General features: G+C 43.8%; 1 protein-coding gene across 2 annotated transcripts in view; it reads right to left on the bottom strand.

The window, feature by feature from the left end:
* The window catches only part of LOC130361843 (probable cation-transporting ATPase 13A5), a 179,940-nt gene that overhangs the window by 107,938 nt on the left and 50,946 nt on the right, over positions 1 to 21,056 (bottom strand). For both annotated transcript variants that reach the window (XM_056565410.1, XM_056565411.1), the window contains exons 6-11: positions 19,646 to 19,715; positions 17,023 to 17,157; positions 12,690 to 12,762; positions 5,298 to 5,429; positions 3,910 to 4,080; positions 1,047 to 1,204 (exon numbers count right to left, since the gene is read on the bottom strand). In XM_056565410.1, coding sequence (XP_056421385.1) covers positions 1,047 to 1,204; positions 3,910 to 4,080; positions 5,298 to 5,429; positions 12,690 to 12,762; positions 17,023 to 17,157; positions 19,646 to 19,715 — 739 coding nt within the window. The remainder of the gene's footprint in view (positions 1 to 1,046; positions 1,205 to 3,909; positions 4,081 to 5,297; positions 5,430 to 12,689; positions 12,763 to 17,022; positions 17,158 to 19,645; positions 19,716 to 21,056) is intronic.

The raw sequence follows: 21,056 nt of genomic DNA, 5'->3' as shown, positions 1-21,056 counted from the left end.
AATTACTTCCTGTAGAACATACAACAGCTGATAAGTACTGGATGGATTTAGATTTTTTAATAGAAGTAATTTACAAATCTGTTTTACTTTCTGGCACCAGTTGATTTAAAACAAACTGTCTTGCAGTGGAGTACCCCTTTAAGGTAAAAATTGGCCTGGTCCTTAAGGGGTTAAGTGGGAGAACTTGCACAATTGGTGGCTGACTAAATACTTTTTTCCCCACTGTATGTAATGCTATTAAACTTCATTGAAGTGTATATATATATATATATATATATATAATGCGAGCAAGGTAGAGCCGCTCACCACTCCCCCGTCCACTGCGCCTCCTTGTGCCACGGGCACCGGTACCGCCCCCGGTTCAACCAAGATCAGAAGAAAGACATGTCCGGCACTCAGGTATTTGCAGGTAAAAACTTGGTATGGCTTTATTCACAACTACCAACACAGGACAGGATCTGAATAAAGCCATACCAAGTTTTTACCTGCAAATACCTGAGTGCCGGACATTTCTTTCTTCTGATATATATATATATATATATATATATATATATATATATATATGTATATATATATATATATATATATATATATATATATATATATATATATATGTATATATATAATTTCTTTATTTGTATTTTTTTATGTAAACATATTATTCTTCATGTCATTATCCATCTAAAAATGGCATCTAGAGATGGCAGATTTGCTGCAGAAAATGTTGCCAAATGTCAAACTCATCTAAATGGAACTTGCAGAAATCCATGTGCCTGCCACTGAAACATTCCCATTTAGAGGAATTGAACTGGTATTCAATTTCAGACATTTCTGCAACAAATCTGCCATGTCTAACTATACCCCAATAGCCTACATCATATTTTTGTGATCAGCCAAGCTGTTTAGAAGGGTCTGGTGTAACTCCCCTTGCAAATAGCAAGAACGATTTACTCCTACAATGTACTGGTGACATATATATATATATATATATATATATATATATATATATATATATATATAGTAGACAACTATAACATAATACTTACCCCATTCTTTGCGTGCACCAATGCAGTATAGATAACTCCAAATAAAGCAAAAGCCACAAGTACCATGAGAAACCTAATGGCCTCTCTATGCAGTTTAACATTCATTGGTTTGTTATACAGAATTGCTCTCATTAGATCTCCCTTTGCAGTATTGAATCCTAAATAAAACAAAAATAAACAATTGTTTTTCAAGTGTTTTCTAAATAAAGGGGTAATGCAGAGAGAAGATTTTACCATTCAAAGTGCACAGGATGGCAATAGTGGATACAAATCTGTACTTACCTGCTGCAGACCCCTGCCAAAGCCATTCTGACAATGACAATTCCCCTGCTATGGGCTTCTTGTCTCTGTCCCCCCCCCCCCCCACACACACACACACACCAGCTATTGGGGGAGCGTTTATTTCCTGCCCAGAGACCAGGAAGCCCTGAGCAGCTGGAATCCATTTTTTTTATGTCATACAGGTAAGTTTATGTCCTACGCACTAAGGGGAAGATTCATGAAAACATGTGCAGAGGAAAAGTTGACCAGTTGCCCATAGCAACCAATAAAATAGCTTCTTTTCAAAAGGCCTCTGAAAAAAAAACAAGCATCTGATTGGTTGCTATGGGCAGCTGGTCAACTTTTCCTCAGCACATGTTTTCATGATTTTCTCCCTTTGTCTTTATGTCAGAGGCACTTTTATTTTGAAGTATAAAATTTAGACAAATAGGAGATTTATCAAACATGTGCAGAGGAAAAGTTGCTGAGTTGCCCCTAGCTTTAATTTTTTTAAAGGCCTCTGAAATATGAAAGAAGTGATCTGATTGGTTACTATGGGCAGCACAGCAACATTTCCTCTGGACTGGTTTTGATTAATCTCCCCCATAGGGAAAGATGTACTAAGACCTATGTTTTCTATTCTGGTCTTATGTAAAACTCTGCCTATGTTTGGTGCACAACTGTGTATTTCAGTGGATCTGAGGCTGCCTGTCCACCATGTGCAGAAATCTATGCCTGCTGACATAAATCTGTGTGCCAATTTCTACCTACCTGCAGGGATATATTGTGATAAATGCAGAGTGTGCGGAGGCCATGCCCCCTCCGTTTAATGCCACATCCTATTCTTGCCCTCTTGGTCTAAGTGGAGCAGACTTTAAAGTAAAGTCACAAAACTTTTAGCACAGAAAGTGTTTGTGCAAAAATGTTGTGACTTTTGAAAGAGAACATATTAGAGAATATTATGTTAATTTAAGATTCTTGTCTTGAAGCAAGAGCAGAGAGTAGCTAAAGATAGTATTGCTTACTCTGTGACTTCAAGGGGGCACTCCAGCGTGGGAATTTTTTGAAACATAATACCCAGGTTGCCGGCATTGAACAACAACCTGCACTTACCTCCCGTCGCTCTCTCGGTGACCTAATATCGCCACGCCACTCCAGTCCTTTTTCCTGGATGCTGGTGATCGACTCATAACACTGATGATCAGTTAATTGTTGGTCGCAGCACTGTCCTGCCTCAGCGATAGGCTGAGCATTAGTGTAAGGTATTGGGCCCCAGCACCAAGAAGAAGACCAGGACCAGAGCTGAACATGCCACACTGCCAATCTGGCCTGTCGCTGACTGAGGAGGGACATCACTGTGGCCAGTGATTAGATAATCAGCCGCTGTGAAGAGTCAACCACCAGCAACTGGAGTACCCCTTAACCCTTTAAGGACAATGAACATATATTTTTGCTATTAGCAACCAGGACCCATGGCTAATGCGGACATCGCCAAGCAGGCTGATGTCCAGTATTAACCCCTTAGACATTGCAATCAAAGTTGATTGTGGCATCTAAAGCGGGAAATAAGTCATCTCGGTTAACTAAGGGGGCTGATCGGGACTGCTGCAATGAAATTGAGGCATCCCGAATAGCTGAGAGAATGGCAGGAGGGCCCATACCTGCCTCCGCGCTGTCCGATCTGTGCCTCGATGCTCCAGTCAGCCATGGTTGGCTGGAGCAGTCAAGAACTGATAACACTGATCAGTGCTATGCTATGGCATAGTATTGCTCAGTGTATGCAATCTAAGGATGGCATGTAAAAGTCCTCTATGGGGACTAAAAATTGTGGGAAAAAAAGTCAAAAAATGTGATTTAACCCCTTCCCTAATAAAAGTTTGAATCACCCCCCTTTTCCCATTAAAAAAATATGTAAAGAAAAATAAACATAAAAATATGTCATACCACCGTCCTAAACATAAAAATATAATGTTAATCAAACATTTTTAAACATATAAATTTTCTTACAAAAAGTTTACATTTTTTCAAAGAAGTAAAACAAAAGAAAACCTATATACATTGGGTATCATTTTAATTGAATGGACCTACAGAATAAAGATAAGGTGTCCTTTTTGCTGAAAAGTGCACTGTTTATAATCAGAAGCCCCCAAAGGTTACAAGATGGTGTTTTTTTTTTTGTTTTGTTTATTTCCACAAAGATTTTTTTTTTTTTTGTTTCGCCATAGATTTTGTGGAAAAATTATTGATGTCATTACAAGGTACAATTGGAGGCGCAAAAAAACCCCAAAATACCTCATATGAGTCTGTTGGTGGAAAATGAAAAGTGTTATGGTTTTTAGAAGGTGATGTGAAAGAAACTAAGTGCTAAAATGAAAAAAACCTGATGTCCTTAAGGGGTTAAATAGAAAACTTCTTTCCATTCAGGTTTGAACATCTGCTGCAGACACCATTCCCCTCCCCCTGAGCATTAGAGCTGATTGTTGGAATTCCCACACCATGTGATCAAGCTATGTTCCATAAACCCTTCTAACAAAACAATAATGGACAACCCCTTTTAAGCAAACTATAAATTATACACATATGTGAGAACCAGCAAACCCACCAGTTTGTAGGACAACAGCTTTTACTAGATCTTGACCACTTCTTTTAGTCTGAATGACCTCAGTTCCACAATAAAGGATATGTTTTTTGTAGTCTTCACCACTGTGTGTCATCCATGGAATGGAGTTGGTAACTTTTGGTAGTGCTGTCTTTGTCACAGGAATACTTTCACCTTGAAATTCAAAGATAAAAAGATTATTCTGTAATAGATTTTCTTGGAGGTCTCATAATGCCACATGCTTGCTGTAACATCTAGCCATGTTAGTAAACAACAGGCTGATATCAATGACCCATTATGACATTTTGCAAATCAATACAAAATATATTAACATATTAAATTTTTTCAAAGGCCATAGGATAACATTGAACAAGGTACAAAAATGTAGTTGGAGTGTTAGGTTAACGCCATAAAAAAACGCCACAGCACTTTCCCGCGTTTGGCGTTTTTTTTTCTTGCATTTTTTCTGGCTTTTTTTTGTCTTTGAGTGAAAACAGCCTTTTTCACCCCGCTGAAGTTTTTCAAAATTTGTTGGCTACCAAAAAAAAAAAACAGGGATCAATTTATGTGGGAGGGCAGGGCACAAAAAATGTAGCCGACAATAATACAAATCTAGTGTGTGTTTTTCACTCTTTTTTTTATTTTTTATATTTTTTAGGTAGTACTACTACTCCCAGCATGAAACACACTGTTCCATGATGGGAGTAGTAGTTCCTGTACTAACAGACATATCGTCTGGGTGTCACTCCTCAAACAGCGCTCGCATCTCTGCACTATATTCCGGGCCAACCAGTGATGTGAGTAGAAATTCACATCACTCATTCATATTTTTCGCCCAGAGTGGGGATTGGCCCGATGGTGGCAAACAATCCCTGCTCTCTGCGGGAAATATCAATGGTGAGTGGCCGGCCGGAGTACAGAGCAGGGATGTGAGTGCAGGAGAAAGCCGCTCCGCATCTCAGGGATGAAGGATTAACGCAGCGGGTGTCAGGAGTGACACCTGCTGTGATCTGTCCTTAACTGCAGGTACTACTGCTCCCAACATGAAGCTCACTCTGCTCTATGCTGGGAGCCCCACCCCCTCAATGCAAGTCTATGGGAGGGGGTTTGACAGCCATCACGTCCCTTCCCAAAGACTTGCATTGAGGGGGCGAGGCATGATGTCATGAGGGGGCGTGGCTATGATGTAACGAGTTCCCGATACCGGCTCGAGCGTTCAGAACAGTTTGTTCCAAATGCTCATTAGCAGAGTACCCCTTTAAGGACTCAGGGCATACATATATGCCCTTGTCCTTAACAAGTTGAGGAATCATGAAATCTCAAACAATAGCAAATGATGTAATTTCACAGAAACAATTCATGTAAAAGTTTATTTATTTAAATAAGAGTACCAGTTAACATTGCCTCATTCACAGTGCACCCTCCGCTGATTAATATAGCGTCACACGGTAAGAAAAGCTTGTTTCCGCTAAAAACAATGACATCACCTGGTACCAAGGACTGAGACTGTACTTCTTCAAGTTCTGTGAAAAAAAAACAACACATTAAAAAGACACTTTTTATCCAAATCCAAAGCCAACCTACTAAGCAGCTTATTCTACATTTAACACCTTAATAAAATGGAAATGGTTGGTGATATTAACTTCCTGTTTGTGGCACATTAGTATATGTGAGGGGGGGGAACTTTTCAAGATGGGTGGTGACCATGGTAGCCATGTTAAAGTCGAACATTTTGAATCCAACTTTTGTTTTTTCCAATAGGAAGAGGGTCATGTGACACATCAAACTTATTGGCAATTTCACAAGAAAAACAATGATGTTCTTGGCTTTAACGTAACTTTATTCTTTCATGAGTTATTTACAAGTTTCTGACCACATATAAAATGTGTTCAATGGGGGTCAGATTGGGAGACAAGGTTAGGACTGCATGATACATTTAATAATATTGTAAGTTCCGTAATCTTATTTTCTGTCTGCCAACACAAAATACTCTAATAGTGCCCCTCCCGAGACTCGACTCTGGATCCGCCCCTGCTTCACACACTGATAGCAACACCGCAGGAGAAATGCTAGCACAGGCTTCCAGTATCAGTAGTTTCAGGTGCTGCACATCTCGTATACTCACAGCATAGACAATTGCCTTCAGATGACCCCAAAGATAAAAGTCTAAGGGGGTCAGATTGGGAGACCTTGGGGGCCATTCAACTGGCCCACGACAACCAATCCACTTTCCAGGAAACTGTTCATCTAGGAATGCTCGGACCTGGCACGTTCCACGTTGCACATTTTTCTAGCAAGATGGTGCACCACCACATTATGGGTGTCAGGTCCGAGCAATCCTAGATGAACAGTTTCCTGGAAAGTGGATTGGTCGTCGTGGGCCAGTTGAATGGCCCCCAAGGTCTCCCAATCTGACCCCCTTAGACTTTTATCTTTGGGGTCATCTGAAGGCCATTGTCTATGCTGTGAGTATACGAGATGTGCAGCACCTGAAACTACGGATACTGGAAGCCTGTGCTAGCATTTCTCCTGCGGTGTTGCTATCAGTGTGTAAAGCAGGGGCGGATCCAGAGTCGAGTCTCGGGAGGGGCACTATTAGAGTATTTTGTGTTGGCAGACAGAAAATAAGATTACGGAACTTACAATATTATTAAATGTATCATGCAGTCCTAACCTTGTTTATAACTCTTAGGCCGTGCTCATATGTCAGAATAATAATCAAATACACCAATTGCCACAGAATGGGAAAGTGCTAAAGAGGTTTTTACCATTTTAAAACTACAGCTCCCAGTATGACCTAAGCAGTGTTAAGGGAATGCTGGGAGTTGTTGTTTCACCCATCATTACTGCAGAACTTACAAGTGACTCCAGCTCTGATAGGACACAGTAAGGAGAATACAGAATGATATCAGTGACTACAGGTGACGTCTTCTCTATAATGAGGAGTATACACAATGATATCAGTGACTACAGGTGACGTCTTCTTTATAGAGAGGAGAATACACAATAATATCAGTGACTACAGGTGACGTCTTCTCTATAGTGAGGAGAATACACAATGATATCAGTGATTACAGGTGACATCTTCTCTATAGTGAGGAGGATACACAATGATATCAGTGATTACAGGTGACGTCTTCTCTATAGTGAGGAGAATACTGTCACGATTCGGCAGGCTGGAGGTGGATCCTCTGTGCCAGAGAGGGATTGGCGTGGACCGTGCTAGTGGACCGGTTCTAAGTCACTACTGGTGTTCACCAGAGCCCGCCGCAAAGCGGGATGGTCTTGCTGCGGCGGTAGTGACCAGGTCGTATCCACTAGCAACGGCTCAACCTCTCTGACTGCTGAAGATAGGCACGGTACAAGGGAGTAGACAGAAGCAAGGTCGGACGTAGCAGAAGGTCGGGGCAGGCAGCAAGAATCGTAGTCAATAAGGCAATAGCAGGAGGTCAAGTACACAGTATGGACAAACACAGTAACGCTTTCACTAGGCTCTAAGGCAACAAGATCCGGCAGGGGAGTGCAGGGGCAGAGATCAGATATAGTCTGGGAGCAGGTGGAAGCCAATTAAGCTAATTGGACCAGGCACCAATCATTGGTGCACTGGCCCTTTAAGTCTCAGGAAGCTGGCGCGCGCGCGCCCTAGAGAGCGGAGCCGCGCGCGCCAGCACATGACAGCGGGGGACCGGGACGGGTAAGTGACCTGGGATGCGATTCGCGAGCGGGCGCGTCCCGCTGTGCGAATCGCATCCCCGACGGCCAAGACAGTGCAGCGCTCCCGGTCAGCGGGACCGACCGGGGCGCTGCGGAGAGAGAGACGCCGTAAGCGCTCCGGGGAGGAGCGGGGACCCGGAGCGCTAGGCGTAACAGTACCCCCCCCCTTAGGTCTCCCCTTCTCTTTGTCCGGTAACTGCCTCCCCTGGGATGAGGACACCGGGAAAGAATGGAGGGTTTCCTCAACGGCAGGCAGTACAGCAGGAGTGGGAATGGGGAGGGAGGGCAGAGGGCGAGGCCTGGCACGGGGCAGTGTGACACCAGGACGGGGGCCATGAGGAGGCACCGAGGCTTGCCTGACTGGACTGGGAGGGGGGGGAAGGGCACTTCTTATGGCAGGCAGAGTCCATAAAGACCTTAGGGAGACCGGTTACAGGGGGAACCACAGGGTCACGGCAGGGAGTACTGGGAACCGGTTTAAGGCAGTCCTTGAAACAAGAGGTACCCCAGCTCTTGATCTCCCCTGTGGACCAATCCAGGGTAGGAGAATGGTGTTGAAGCCAGGGTAGTCCAAGGAGAATTTCGGAAGTGCAATTGGAGAGGACCAAAAACTCAATTTTTTCGTGATGAGGTCCGATGCACATTAGGAGGGGCTCCGTGCGGTAACGCACGGTGCAATCCAACCTGACTCCGTTGACCGCGGAAATGTAGAGTGGCTTGACGAGACGGGTCACCGGGATGCGGAATTTATTCACCAAGGAATCCCGAATAAAATTCCCAGAGGCACCAGAGTCCAAGCAGGCCACGGCTGAGAGGGAGGAGTTGGCTGAAGGAGAAATCCGCACGGGCACCGTGAGACGTGGAGAAGCCGACTTTGAATCAAGAGACGCCACACCCACGAGAGCTGGGTGCGAGCGTGTGTTTCCCAGACGTGGAGGACGGATAGGGCAATCCACCAAGAAATGTTCGGTACTGGCACAGTACAGACAAAGATTTTCTTCTTTACGGCGATTCCTCTCCTCCTGGGTCAGGCGAGACCGATCCACTTGCATGGCCTCCTCGGCGGGAGGCCTAGGCGTAGATTGCAACGGAGACTGTGGGAGAGGTGCCCAGAGATCTAAGTCTTTTTCCTGGCGGAGCTCTTGATGTCTCTCAGAAAAACGCATGTCAATGCAAGTGGCTAGATGAATGAGTTCATGCAGGTTAGCAGGAGTTTCTCGTGCGGCCAGAACATCTTTAATGTTGCTGGATAGGCCTTTTTTAAAGGTCGCGCAGAGGGCCTCATTATTCCAGGATAGTTCAGAAGCAAGAGTACGGAATTGTATGGCGTACTCGCCAACGGAAGAATTACCCTGGACCAGGTTCAGCAGGGCAGTCTCAGCAGAAGAGGCTCGGGCAGGTTCCTCAAAGACACTTCGAATTTCCGAGAAGAAGGAGTGTACAGAGGCAGTGACGGGGTCATCGCGGTCCCAGAGCGGTGTGGCCCATGACAGAGCTTTCCCAGACAGAAGACTGACTACGAATGCCACCTTAGACCTTTCAGTAGGAAACTGGTCCGACATCATCTCCAAGTGCAGGGAACATTGTGAAAGAAAGCCACGGCAAAACTTAGAGTCCCCATCAAATTTGTCCGGCAGGGACAAGCGGAGGCGAGGAGTGGCCACTCGCTGCGGAAGAGGTGCAGGAGCTGGCGGAGGAGAAGGTTGCTGCTGTAGCAGAGGCAGAAGTTGCGACTGAAGTTGCTGCACCATGGTGGACACTTCCGACAGCTGATGAGTTAGATGGGCGATCTGTCGGGATTGCTGGGCGACCACCGTGGTGAGGTCAGAGATAGCTGGTAGGGGAACCTCAGCGGGATCCATGGCCGGATCTACTGTCACGATTCGGCAGGCTGGAGGTGGATCCTCTGTGCCAGAGAGGGATTGGCGTGGACCGTGCTAGTGGACCGGTTCTAAGTCACTACTGGTGTTCACCAGAGCCCGCCGCAAAGCGGGATGGTCTTGCTGCGGCGGTAGTGACCAGGTCGTATCCACTAGCAACGGCTCAACCTCTCTGACTGCTGAAGATAGGCGCGGTACAAGGGAGTAGACAGAAGCAAGGTCGGACGTAGCAGAAGGTCGGGGCAGGCAGCAAGAATCGTAGTCAATAAGGCAATAGCAGGAGGTCAAGTACACAGTATGGACAAACACAGTAACGCTTTCACTAGGCTCTAAGGCAACAAGATCCGGCAGGGGAGTGCAGGGGCAGAGATCAGATATAGTCTGGGAGCAGGTGGAAGCCAATTAAGCTAATTGGACCAGGCACCAATCATTGGTGCACTGGCCCTTTAAGTCTCAGGAAGCTGGCGCGCGCGCGCCCTAGAGAGCGGAGCCGCGCGCGCCAGCACATGACAGCGGGGGACCGGGACGGGTAAGTGACCTGGGATGCGATTCGCGAGCGGGCGCGTCCCGCTGTGCGAATCGCATCCCCGACGGCCAAGACAGTGCAGCGCTCCCGGTCAGCGGGACCGACCGTGGCGCTGCGGAGAGAGAGACGCCGTAAGCGCTCCGGGGAGGAGCGGGGACCCGGAGCGCTAGGCGTAACAAATACACAATGATATCAGTGACTACAGGTGACGTCTTCTCTATAGTCTTTCCTTATCTAATTCAGATGGTACATACCGCCAGGACTTGTTCCAGCTAAATGTTCTCCCTACAGAACTTGATGCCCAGATGGCTCCTCACTATGTCAGCGGATTCTGATCCTCTATATGAAAACAATAATTAGTATAATACTGCTAAACACTGTATTGTTCTAATACAATACCGCCACATACCCTCTGAATATAATTCTGACACACGGTACCTCCTGAATATACAACACACTGTACCCTCTGAATATAATACCGCCACACACCATACCCTCTGAATATAATACTACCACACACTGCACCCTCTGAATATAATACTACCACACACTGCACCCTCTGAATATAATACTTCCACACACTGTGCCCTCTAAATATAATGCTATAACACACTGCGCTCTCTGAATATACTACCACACACTGCACTCTCTGAATATAACACTACCACACACTGCACTCTCTGAATATAATACTACCACACACCGTACCCTCTGTATATAATACTATCACACACTGCACTCTCTGAATATAATACTACCACACACCGTACCCTCTGTATATCATACTATCACACACTGCACTCTCTGAATATAATACTACCACACACCGTACCCTCTGTATATAATACTACCACACACTGCACTCTCTGAATATAATACTATCACACACTGCACTCTCTGAATATAATACTACCACACACTGCACTCTCTGAATATAATACTACCACACACCGTACCCTCTGTATATAATATTACCACACACTGCACTCTCTGAATATAATACTACCACACACTGCACCCTCTGAATATAATACTACCACACACTGCACTCTCTGAATATAATACTATCATACACTGCACTCTCTGAATATAATACTACCACACACTGCACCCTCTGAATATAATACTACCACACACTGCACCCTCTGAATATAATACTACCACACACTGCACTCTCTGAATATAATACTATCACACACTGCACTCTCTGAATAGAATACTACCACACACTGTACCCTCTAAATTTAATACTACCACACACACTGCATTCTATGAATATAACTTGCTGTGCAGGGCACCCTCTGAATAAAATACCCAAATGTTTTGTGGCCCATAAAAAACGTACCACCCCAGAAATTCCTCATAATCTACACTATACTTCTGAAATGCAGAACACTCAGTGCCTTCACATATAGTAATAATGCCCCATCTTGTGCCCATGCATATAATGATTATGACCCGTCCTGTTCCCCCCACATAATAATAATGCCCTGTGCCCCTAACATATATTGCCCCCTGTGGTGTGCCCTTCACATATAATGCCCCCTGTTCTTTGCCCCTCACATATAATGCCCCCATCATGCACCCCTCATATATAATGCCCCCATCATGTGCCCCTCATACATAATGCCCCCATCATGTGCCCCTCATATATAATGACCCGTGCTGTGCCCTTCACAGATAATGCCCCCATTTTTTGCCCCTCACATATAATGCCCCTCACATATAATGCCCCCGTTTTTTGCCCTTCACATATAATGCCCCCATCATGCGCCCCTCACATATAATGCCCCCTGTGCTGTGCCACTCACATATAATGCCCCCTGTGCCCCTCACATATAATGCCCCCATCCTGTCCCCTCAGGGGGCATTATATGTGAGGGGCACAGCACAGGGGGCATTGCCCCGTTGCCCCCCCCTGGATCCGCCACTGGTGTGAAGAGTGGGTGAAGAGGGTTGCATTGACAATCCAACACAATGGGCAGCACATTGAACACATTTTATAAGTGGTCAGAAACTTGTAAATAACTCATGAAAGAATAAAGTTACGTTAAACCCAAGCACATCATTGTTGTTCTTGTGAAATTCCCAATAAGTTTGATGTGTCACATGACCCTCTTCCTATTGAAAAAACAAAAGTTGGATTAAAAATGGCCAACTTCAAAATGGCCGCCATGGTCACAACCCATCTCGAAAAGTTTCCCCCCTCACATTTACTAATGTGCCACAAACAGGAAGTTAATATCACCAACCATTCCCATTTTATTAAGGTGTATCCATATAAATGACCGACCCTGTACATTAGAAAGAACCCAATACTGAAAAACTTTTTTAAGGAATGAAGATAGTAAGGAAGGACAGAAGCTTCCAGAACATTATTGGGGTGATTTATCAAAATCTGTCCAGAGAAAAACTTGCTGAGTTGCCCAAAGCAACCAATCAGATCGCTTCTTTCATTTTTGTGAAAAGGACTCTGAAAAATACTGTACAAGAAGCGATCTGATTGGTTGCTATGGGCATCTCAGCAATGTTTCCTCTGGACAGCTTTTGATAAATCTCCTCCTAGGTCTTTTTAAAACTATATTAAAAAAAAGAGAGAGATGTACAGTCCTACATAGTTTCAGTGTGATAGTATTAGTGAAAATCCATTCATTCACTGTTACCTCCATTTTTACGTAGCACCGAAACCAAAATGCTATTGTAGGATGCTGACATTCTGTGCAGTTTGATTGATTGCTACAAGTAAAAAATACAAATTATATATATATATAAGACAGTTCTATGACACTAAAATGGAGAAAAAAAGGCATTTCTTTTGTTAAGATGAAAGAGGTACTCCTGTGCCTCAGCATTCTGAACATTTGGTTCAGAACACTTGGAGCGGGCGGCCGTGATCATGATGTTATGCCCACTCCCATAGACATGAATGGAGAGGGTGTGGTGTGACCTGATGAGGGGCATGGCTGTGATGTCACAACAACTACCGCTGGAACCCGGCATTTGTTTAGAATGCCGAGTGTTGCGGGAGATCGCTGGGAGGCCCAGCGGCTGGACCCCTGCAATCAGACATCTTATTCTCTATCCTTTGGATAGTGGATAAGAGGTCTAGCAGCGGAGTACCCCTTTAAGTCAGAAATCTAAAACCAAGTGCTGAATGTTGCAGTTGGTGAGAAGAGCGGCTTCCACAGAGCTGATTATGCTCAGAAGGAACAACCTGCTTGAGCTCTATAAGGCTATATTCACTCGGCAGGACCACTGGGAATGCTAGAAAATGTGCCATCTCCTAAGATGGCAATGCATTTCCAAGCAGAATCCGCAGATAAAATGAGGTTCACGCCAGTGAGTTCTGCGTGTGCACAGTGCAGCAGAATCCCATTGAAATATACAAAGATAGACTTGAAAGACGAAACTCACCATAAAAACAAGTACTTTATTCTTCAGTTGCAGGAATACACATCAGGTCAGGGGTAACACAGACAGCGGGGAGCGTGCGGGATGCAACGTTTTGTGCGTAACAACGCACTTCCTCTTGCCTACACTGCATGTTCCCCTCTGTCTGTGTTACCCCCTGACCTGATGTGTATTCCTGCAACTGAATAATTAAGTACTCATTTTTATGGTGAGTGCGGTCTTTCAAGTCTATCTTTGAATATACATATCTGTGCTCTTTTGGACTGAGCACCAGTAGTGACGAGACAGTTGCTTCTGCATGTTCCATTATCCTCTGCTTGTAGTGCAATCACGGTGCACTTAAAGTCGGTTTGTGCAGTGCCAGGATACTTGGATTTATTGGTATTTGAGAATCCCATTAACCCTTAGAGTCTCCAGAGCATTCCAAATGGGGGACCGGAGTCTGGATACAGGTTAAAATGGTATTCTGGTACTTAAAAACATATCCACAGGATAGGGGATAAGTGTCTGATCATGGGGGTGTGAGCCCTGTATCTCCAGCTCTCCCATAGAGATGCAAGCGGGTGACCTGTTGGCTACCGCTTTGTGCAGTGGTTGACACAGCTCAGTGCACAGAGTGGTAACCACTCCATGCATGGGGGAGCTAGGGCACCAGGCAGGAGTTCGTAGGGGGGTCCAAGTGGTCAGACAACCATCCCATGATCAGACAACCATCCCATGATCAGACAGTGGATAGGGGATAAGTTTTTAAATTCTGGAGTACCCCTTCAAACACTAGGCTCCGATGTAGACAGCTAGTGACGCTATATGTATATTTTGAGTAGCGCTCAGCCGAGCAAGAATTGTTATGGGTTTGTACAATGTGCACAGTGTTGCTGATATCTGTTTCTGACAAAGAATAAAGCTTTTTGAGGCCAGTTTAAAATAAAAATCTCACATCAGTGAGTACACCCCCATTTTTGTTAATAGTTTATATTTTATCTGTTCATGTGACAACACTGAAGAAATCCCACTCTTCTATAATGTAAGATAGTGAATGCACTGCCAGTGTTTAATGTTATTGTCCCTTCAAAATACGTAAACTTACAGCCAGTACTGTCCAAACCTTGGCAAAAAAAGTGAATACACTCTTAGGGGGAAATGTCCACATTTTTCAATGTACTCTGGGTAGGGGTACTCTGTTGCTAGACATCTTATCCAAAGGAGAGGGTATAAGATGTCTGATCGAGAGGGTCTGGTCGCTGGGACCCCCTCCCCCCCCCACTGGGTTCGGGAGGCCATGATCATGGTGTCTTGCCACACCCCCTTGGCGTGACATCACAAGGGGCGTGACATCACAAGGGGACGGGGCATGACATCACGACCATGACCTCCTGAACCCATCATTCTGAACATAATGTTCAGAATGCCAGGTGTCTGCACAGAGATCGCGGGGGTCCCAGCGGCCGGATCCTCATGATCAGACATCTTATCCTCTATCCAAAGGGTAGGGGATAAGATGTCTAGCAACAAAGTACCCCCTTTAAGCCTCTTGGAAATGGAGTTCCCCAGAGCTTCACAGGTTGACACTGGAATCCTCTTCCACTTCTCCATGACCACAACACCGAGCTAGTGGATGTTAGAGACCTTGCACTTCCTTTCCTTCCATTTGAGGATGCATCACAAATGCTCAACAGGGTTTATGTCTGAAGACATGCTTTGCCAGTTATTACCTTTACCCTCAGCTTCTCCAGTGTCAGCAGCCCTCAAGGAGCTCCAGACTGTGACAGTTCCCCCACGATGTGTGACTGTAGGCAAGACACCCTTATTTTATAGTCCTCACCTGGTTGCTGCCACACACTCTTGACACTATCTGAACCAAAAAAGTAAATCTTTGTTTCATCGGACTACAAGACATAGTTCCAGGAATCCATGGTATTAGTGTAATGTCTGTAATGGTCTGTGTTCACACACAGCCTATTGGTTTTGCTGTGTTGTGAACAGTTTTATCTTCCCTGATTAGGGAAGAGTTAATGTATCTCGCTGTTTAAGCCCAGGCCTCTGATAGCCAATAGCTGTTTGGGTGTGTCTATTTATAGTCAGCCCAGCATAGCCTCAGCGCTGGTGATTACAGATACTTCAGTGTACCCTGACTTGCTAACATGGTGGACATGCTGTTAATGGAGGCTGGGTGAAACACTCTTTATTTGAGCTTGATCTACGCTATCTGATCTGTGTCCTCTGAACTTATATAGAGAGAAAAGGATTCCAGCTTGTTCTTAGCTCTAATAGCACAGGTACAGGACAGGATGTGATGTGTTTCGGCCAGGTGCTGGCCTTACTGATACAGATGTATCAGTAAGGCCAGCACCTGGCCGAAAGGCGTATCATCCTGTCCTGTACTTGTGATCCATGTAACGTCATGTGAATAAAGACGGCTATTAGATCTAAGAACAAACTGGAGTCCTTTTCTCTTTGTGCATGTAAGCTGGGAAGAGTCCGTTCCCTTCTGTGCTTGAATCTGTGGGCTTCGGGGCGAGCTGATCTAAACATTTACTTCTGAACTTATATACTATAGAGTTGCATGTTCCTGTTAGTTTTCTGGTTGGTGACCGACTATTTATTAGTGTGTGTTTTTATTAGGCCCCAGCACTTTATTTCAAGAAGGGACCGGCGCCCTGTTGTCGACTCGCCATTTCCGGTGAGTGAGCAAGTAGGCAGGTAGAGCGGTTTTAGGGTAAATTTAGGGCTCACTTTCCCTGTCCCCATGACGGTCCCTAACAATTAGTCTGTTTGTCTTTAGCAAACTGCAGGCTTTCCTTTTCATCATTTTTAGAAGAGGCTTTCTTCTAGTACAAGAGCTATGCGGACCAATTTGATGCAATGAGTGGCCTGAACACTGACAGGCAGACCCTCTACCCTTTTAGCACTCATGTGTCTATTTTCCAAAGACAACCTCTGGATATGACACTGAGCAAGTGCACTTCAATTCTTTGGTTTATTATGGCGAGGCCTGTTCTTAGTAGAATGTGTCCTGTAAAACTGTTGAATGGTCTTGCCCACCATGCAGCAGCTCAGCTTCAGGGTCTTGGCAATCTTCTTATGGGATAGGCCATCTTTATTTAGAGCAAAATTCTTCTTTTAAGATCCTCAGTTCTTTGCCATATAGTGTAATATTGAACTTCCAGTGACCTGTATTAGAGAGTGTGAGAGTTATAACACCAAATTTAGGACACCTTCTCCCCATTCACACTCGATACCTTGTAACACTGAGTCACATGACATGGGGAGGAAAAATGGCTAATTGGGCCCAATTTGGACATTTCCACTTACGGTTGTACTCACTTTTGTTGCCAAGGTTTAGCTATTAATGACTGTGTGTTGTGTTATTTTGAGAGGACACAACATTAAACATTGTAATACAGGCTGTGCACTCACTACTTTACATTGTAGCAAAGGGTTATTTCTTCATTGTGGTCACATGAAACAATATAATAAAATATTTACAAAAATATGAGAGGTGTACTCTCTTATGATACAGATAGATAGATACTTTTTAGGACAAAATTATAAAAGAGTATTCTTAATGAATTAAAGCACACATACCTTTCTTAAATTATATACTGTAGCAGAAATAGACATTATGGTCATAAGTAAAATAGCTAAACTATATTCAATGTAAGATGTTGCAATCCATATACTTAAAGAATAAGCCTGGAACACATAAAATGGGTTGAAAACCTGAAAAGAAAAATAAACAATTGTTAGCATTAGGAAACAAAACAAAAGGGACCAGTAAAATATTTTCACATATTCATTATAGATTGAGCATAAATCTCACATATTCATTCTTGATTGATCATAAATCTTTCTATTTGTCCAATGTGATAACGACTAACCGAATTACCAGAGGCCTTAAATGTTAAAGGGGTTGTGCGCTGCCCTGACTTCCTGATCAGCTCCGCTGAGCTGCCAGGAGTCTATTTTTGTCATTTGATTGTGGAATCTAAAGGGTTAATGCCGGGCATTGGCCTGATCGCCGGTGTCTGGCATTAGCCGCGGGTCCTAGCCGCTGATAGCAGCCGGGACCAAATGGCTATGAAGCGAGCGCAACTTCTGAACTCGCTTTATAGACCAGCCACACGACAGCACCATATATCTACAATAAGAACATTGCAGCAGACAAGAAATTAGAAAAATATAAAGCCTTTATTATTACATGGCAGCTGAAAAAGGACGTCCCCAGAAGCTGCATAAGTGGTAAGTAGTACCAGAATAGGTAATGCTCCCAAAAAGTACACCAAAATACATCAAATAGGGCATGATGGAGTGCCAGTATACATATCTCACAAGTTAAAAGTAAAGTACATGTTATTTTCCATGTGATTGGAATTGTATGCACCAAAATTAGTATGTTTAACATTGCCATCTTCTGACCCCTATAACTTTTTTTTATTTTCTGCATATGGGGCAATATGATGGCTCATTTTTTTTTTTACCATGAACGGTAGTTTTTATTGGTACCATTTTTGTTTGGATTGCACTGTTTGATCGCTTTCGGTCTTTGCTGTTTTTTTACGTGCATGCCATCGATCGTGCGGTTTAACTAACCTTATATTTTAATAGATCAGATATGTATGCACGAGGAGGTACCACATATGATTATGTTTATTTTTGATTGCATTATTTTATTTAAAAGATTGAAAAAGGGGGGTGATTCAAACTTTTATTAGGGAAGGGATCAATTAACTTTTATTAACTCGTTTTATTTACACTTTGTAATTTTTTTTTGTCCCTATAGGGGGCTATAACATGCAATCTTTTGATTGCATACACTGTTGAATGCTGACCTTTGCCTCAGCATTGATTAGTGTTGTCGGTGCTCTGCTGCTCTAACCTGCTGAGTGTGGCCAGAGCTTCAAAGCATCGATCAGATGGTGAGGCAGGTAAGGGCCCTCCTGGCGTCCACTCAGCTGATCGGTACCCGCGATTTCGCCGCAGATGTCCCGATAAGCTCCACTGAGCTAACCGGCATCTAGCTAACCCAAATTTAGATGCCACAATCAACTTTGATTGCAGTGTCTAAAGACTTAATGCGGGGCTATGGCCCAATCAGCAAAGTCCGGCATTAACCGTGGGTCATGGCTGCCGATAGCAACCGGGACTTAACGGATATAAAGCTTGTGAGCACGCTTTAAACCCAAGTAACAGGACCAAGGCAGCTACACCACCCTTGGTCCTTAAGTACCAGAAAGCAAGGGCGCATCTGTACACCCTTCGTCCTTAACGGGTTAACAACAATTTTTTTTCATGTTTGAACAATGAATAATATATTTATTATTGATCATTTTGGGCATTAACACCTATTGATGGTAAGCTCTTGTGAGCAGCTTTTGAGTCGATACTTAGTTTTTTACTTTGTTATGTCTAATACTGTCAGTACACATAATCTCTGAATTGTACAGTGCTTAAGAATATATTGGCGCTATATATCTAAATGGCAGTTTTGCCAAAGACCAACATTCTACAAACTGCTCTTTACCTTAAACGGGTACTCCCCAAAGGATAGTGGGTAAGATGTCTGATTAATGGGGTTGCGCCGATGGGGAGCTTCAGTGGTTGTGACATCACACCACGCCCACTCCATTCATGTCTATGGAAGGGGCGTGATGGCTAGTATGTAGCCATCACACCTCCCATAGACATGAATGGAGGGGGTGTGGCAGCTGTAGTTGGCAGTCATCTAGCATGGAGTAGAGTCTGCTCCGTGCACCGGATGCCTGGGGTGCCGCAGCGGAGATCCCAGTGGCAGGACCCCTCGCAATTAGTCAACTTATCCCCTATTCTTTGGATAGAGGATGAGATGTTTTCCGGTGGAGTATCCCTTTAACTGCACAAGAGTACATTGCTACAAATTTGTTAGGAGACACAGGCCTCTTACTTAAACTTTGTTTCACCTATGCCTGTCCATGCACGACAAGTTGAAATCAACACCACCTATAAACTGTATGACTAAGGTCTGTCGCTAGGACCGAAATGCGTCACTTTGTCATGTCTTCCGTGTACTGAAGCTTTCATACAATAAAGAATTTGTTCCTTCACCTGCGCTGGACATCCTTCTCGTTTGCACCTATAAACTGGTATAGATTTAAACTACAATTTGTGCCTGTTTCAGTGACAAATTGCAGTATAATATATGTATATATGTCATAAAGATTTATTATCCTACCTCTTTTGACAGCAGTTTCCACACAGGAATGATCTTCACTGTAATGGTGTTTAGTCCACAGATCTGTTGTCTGCCAAACATAAGTAATACTTTTATGGTTACAGTAGTAACATGTGGATATGTAGAATTTGTGTTACATGTAAATTAAGCCATAACATTGTAAGAGTAAGTTATGCAAGTTTAATATATTTACTGTTTCAATTCCCTTTCTTACAGTCAATGCTAGATCATGTGCTCACACAATTGTGTAGCTCATGACACAATAGTAAAGCTATAGTAAACTTAGTTTTTACCTTAATGACCAAGCCCCATTTTTCAAATCTGACATGTGTCTCTTCAAGTGGTAATAACTTTGACATGCTTTTACTGAGCAAATGGCTTTTTTTTCATGACATATTGTACTTTATATTAGAGATAAACTGTTCATTTTGTGGGATTCCCCGAGAAGGCCGAGGGCCAAAACGTGGCTGAATTTATAGAAAGATGGGTTATAGAGCAATTCGGTCAGGAATCCCTATCATTAAAACCTGCTATAGAACGGGCACACAGGGTTCCATTTGGAGTACCTTCCTTGGGACGGCCCCCTCGCTCCATAATTGCTCGGTTTCTGTATTTCAGGGATAAGGAGACTATAATGCGCAAGGCAAGGGACCTTCAAGATGTGCAATTTAATGGTGTGCGCATTTCTCTGTTCTCTGATTACTCAATGGAGGTCAAGAAAAGGCTGCAACAATTACCGCTCACATATACTATGTTATATCCAGCGCGACTAAGAGTGAGGGCCATGGATGATACTTTTTTTTTCCAAAAATGCTGAGGCAGTATCTGATTGGCTTGATATCAATGAGGGCCGCATTAAGCAATATAAACCTAGGGTCTAGATGACTTGTTGATTAAGTTACTAAAGTTGTATGGTTTGAGGCGGAGGCCCCCAGAATTTGAAGAATGGTGTTTTTTCATTTTGTCGCACAATGATTGTATAGTTGTATAGCTCTAGCGACCTGCTTATTTTGTCTTTATAGGGTTGCCATGATATATACATTTTTGAGTCAGTGAGATATGATCTGGTTAAATATATTAGCTGGGATCAGGGGTGGCGGGTCAGAGGTGGAAGCATAGGCTTCTTCTGGGTGTCTATAAAGGGTCAGGTATAGGTTTAGATACCTCCCAACCCCCAATTTTGGGGAACTTAGATTTAGTGAAGGGTGGTGGGGTTTTACTAATGAAGCTATTTGGAAGTATCATGTTGTGGCCTGTGTATGAAGGTTTTTTTTTTTTCCTTTTCTCTCCCCTCTTTTCCGGGTTCGCCTCTTCCTTCCCTTTTTCTCTAGCAATTTACTCTACCCTTCCATTATTCCTACTAAATCAGAACAATGTCCTTTTCTTTAATTAGTTGGAATACCCGCGGCCT

The sequence above is a fragment of the Hyla sarda genome, chromosome 3, assembly GCF_029499605.1.
Source record: "Hyla sarda isolate aHylSar1 chromosome 3, aHylSar1.hap1, whole genome shotgun sequence".
Classification (NCBI taxonomy): domain Eukaryota; kingdom Metazoa; phylum Chordata; class Amphibia; order Anura; family Hylidae; genus Hyla; species Hyla sarda.
The sequence above is the reverse complement of the archived record's forward strand: the minus strand, read 5'-3'. Positions and strand labels throughout refer to the sequence as shown.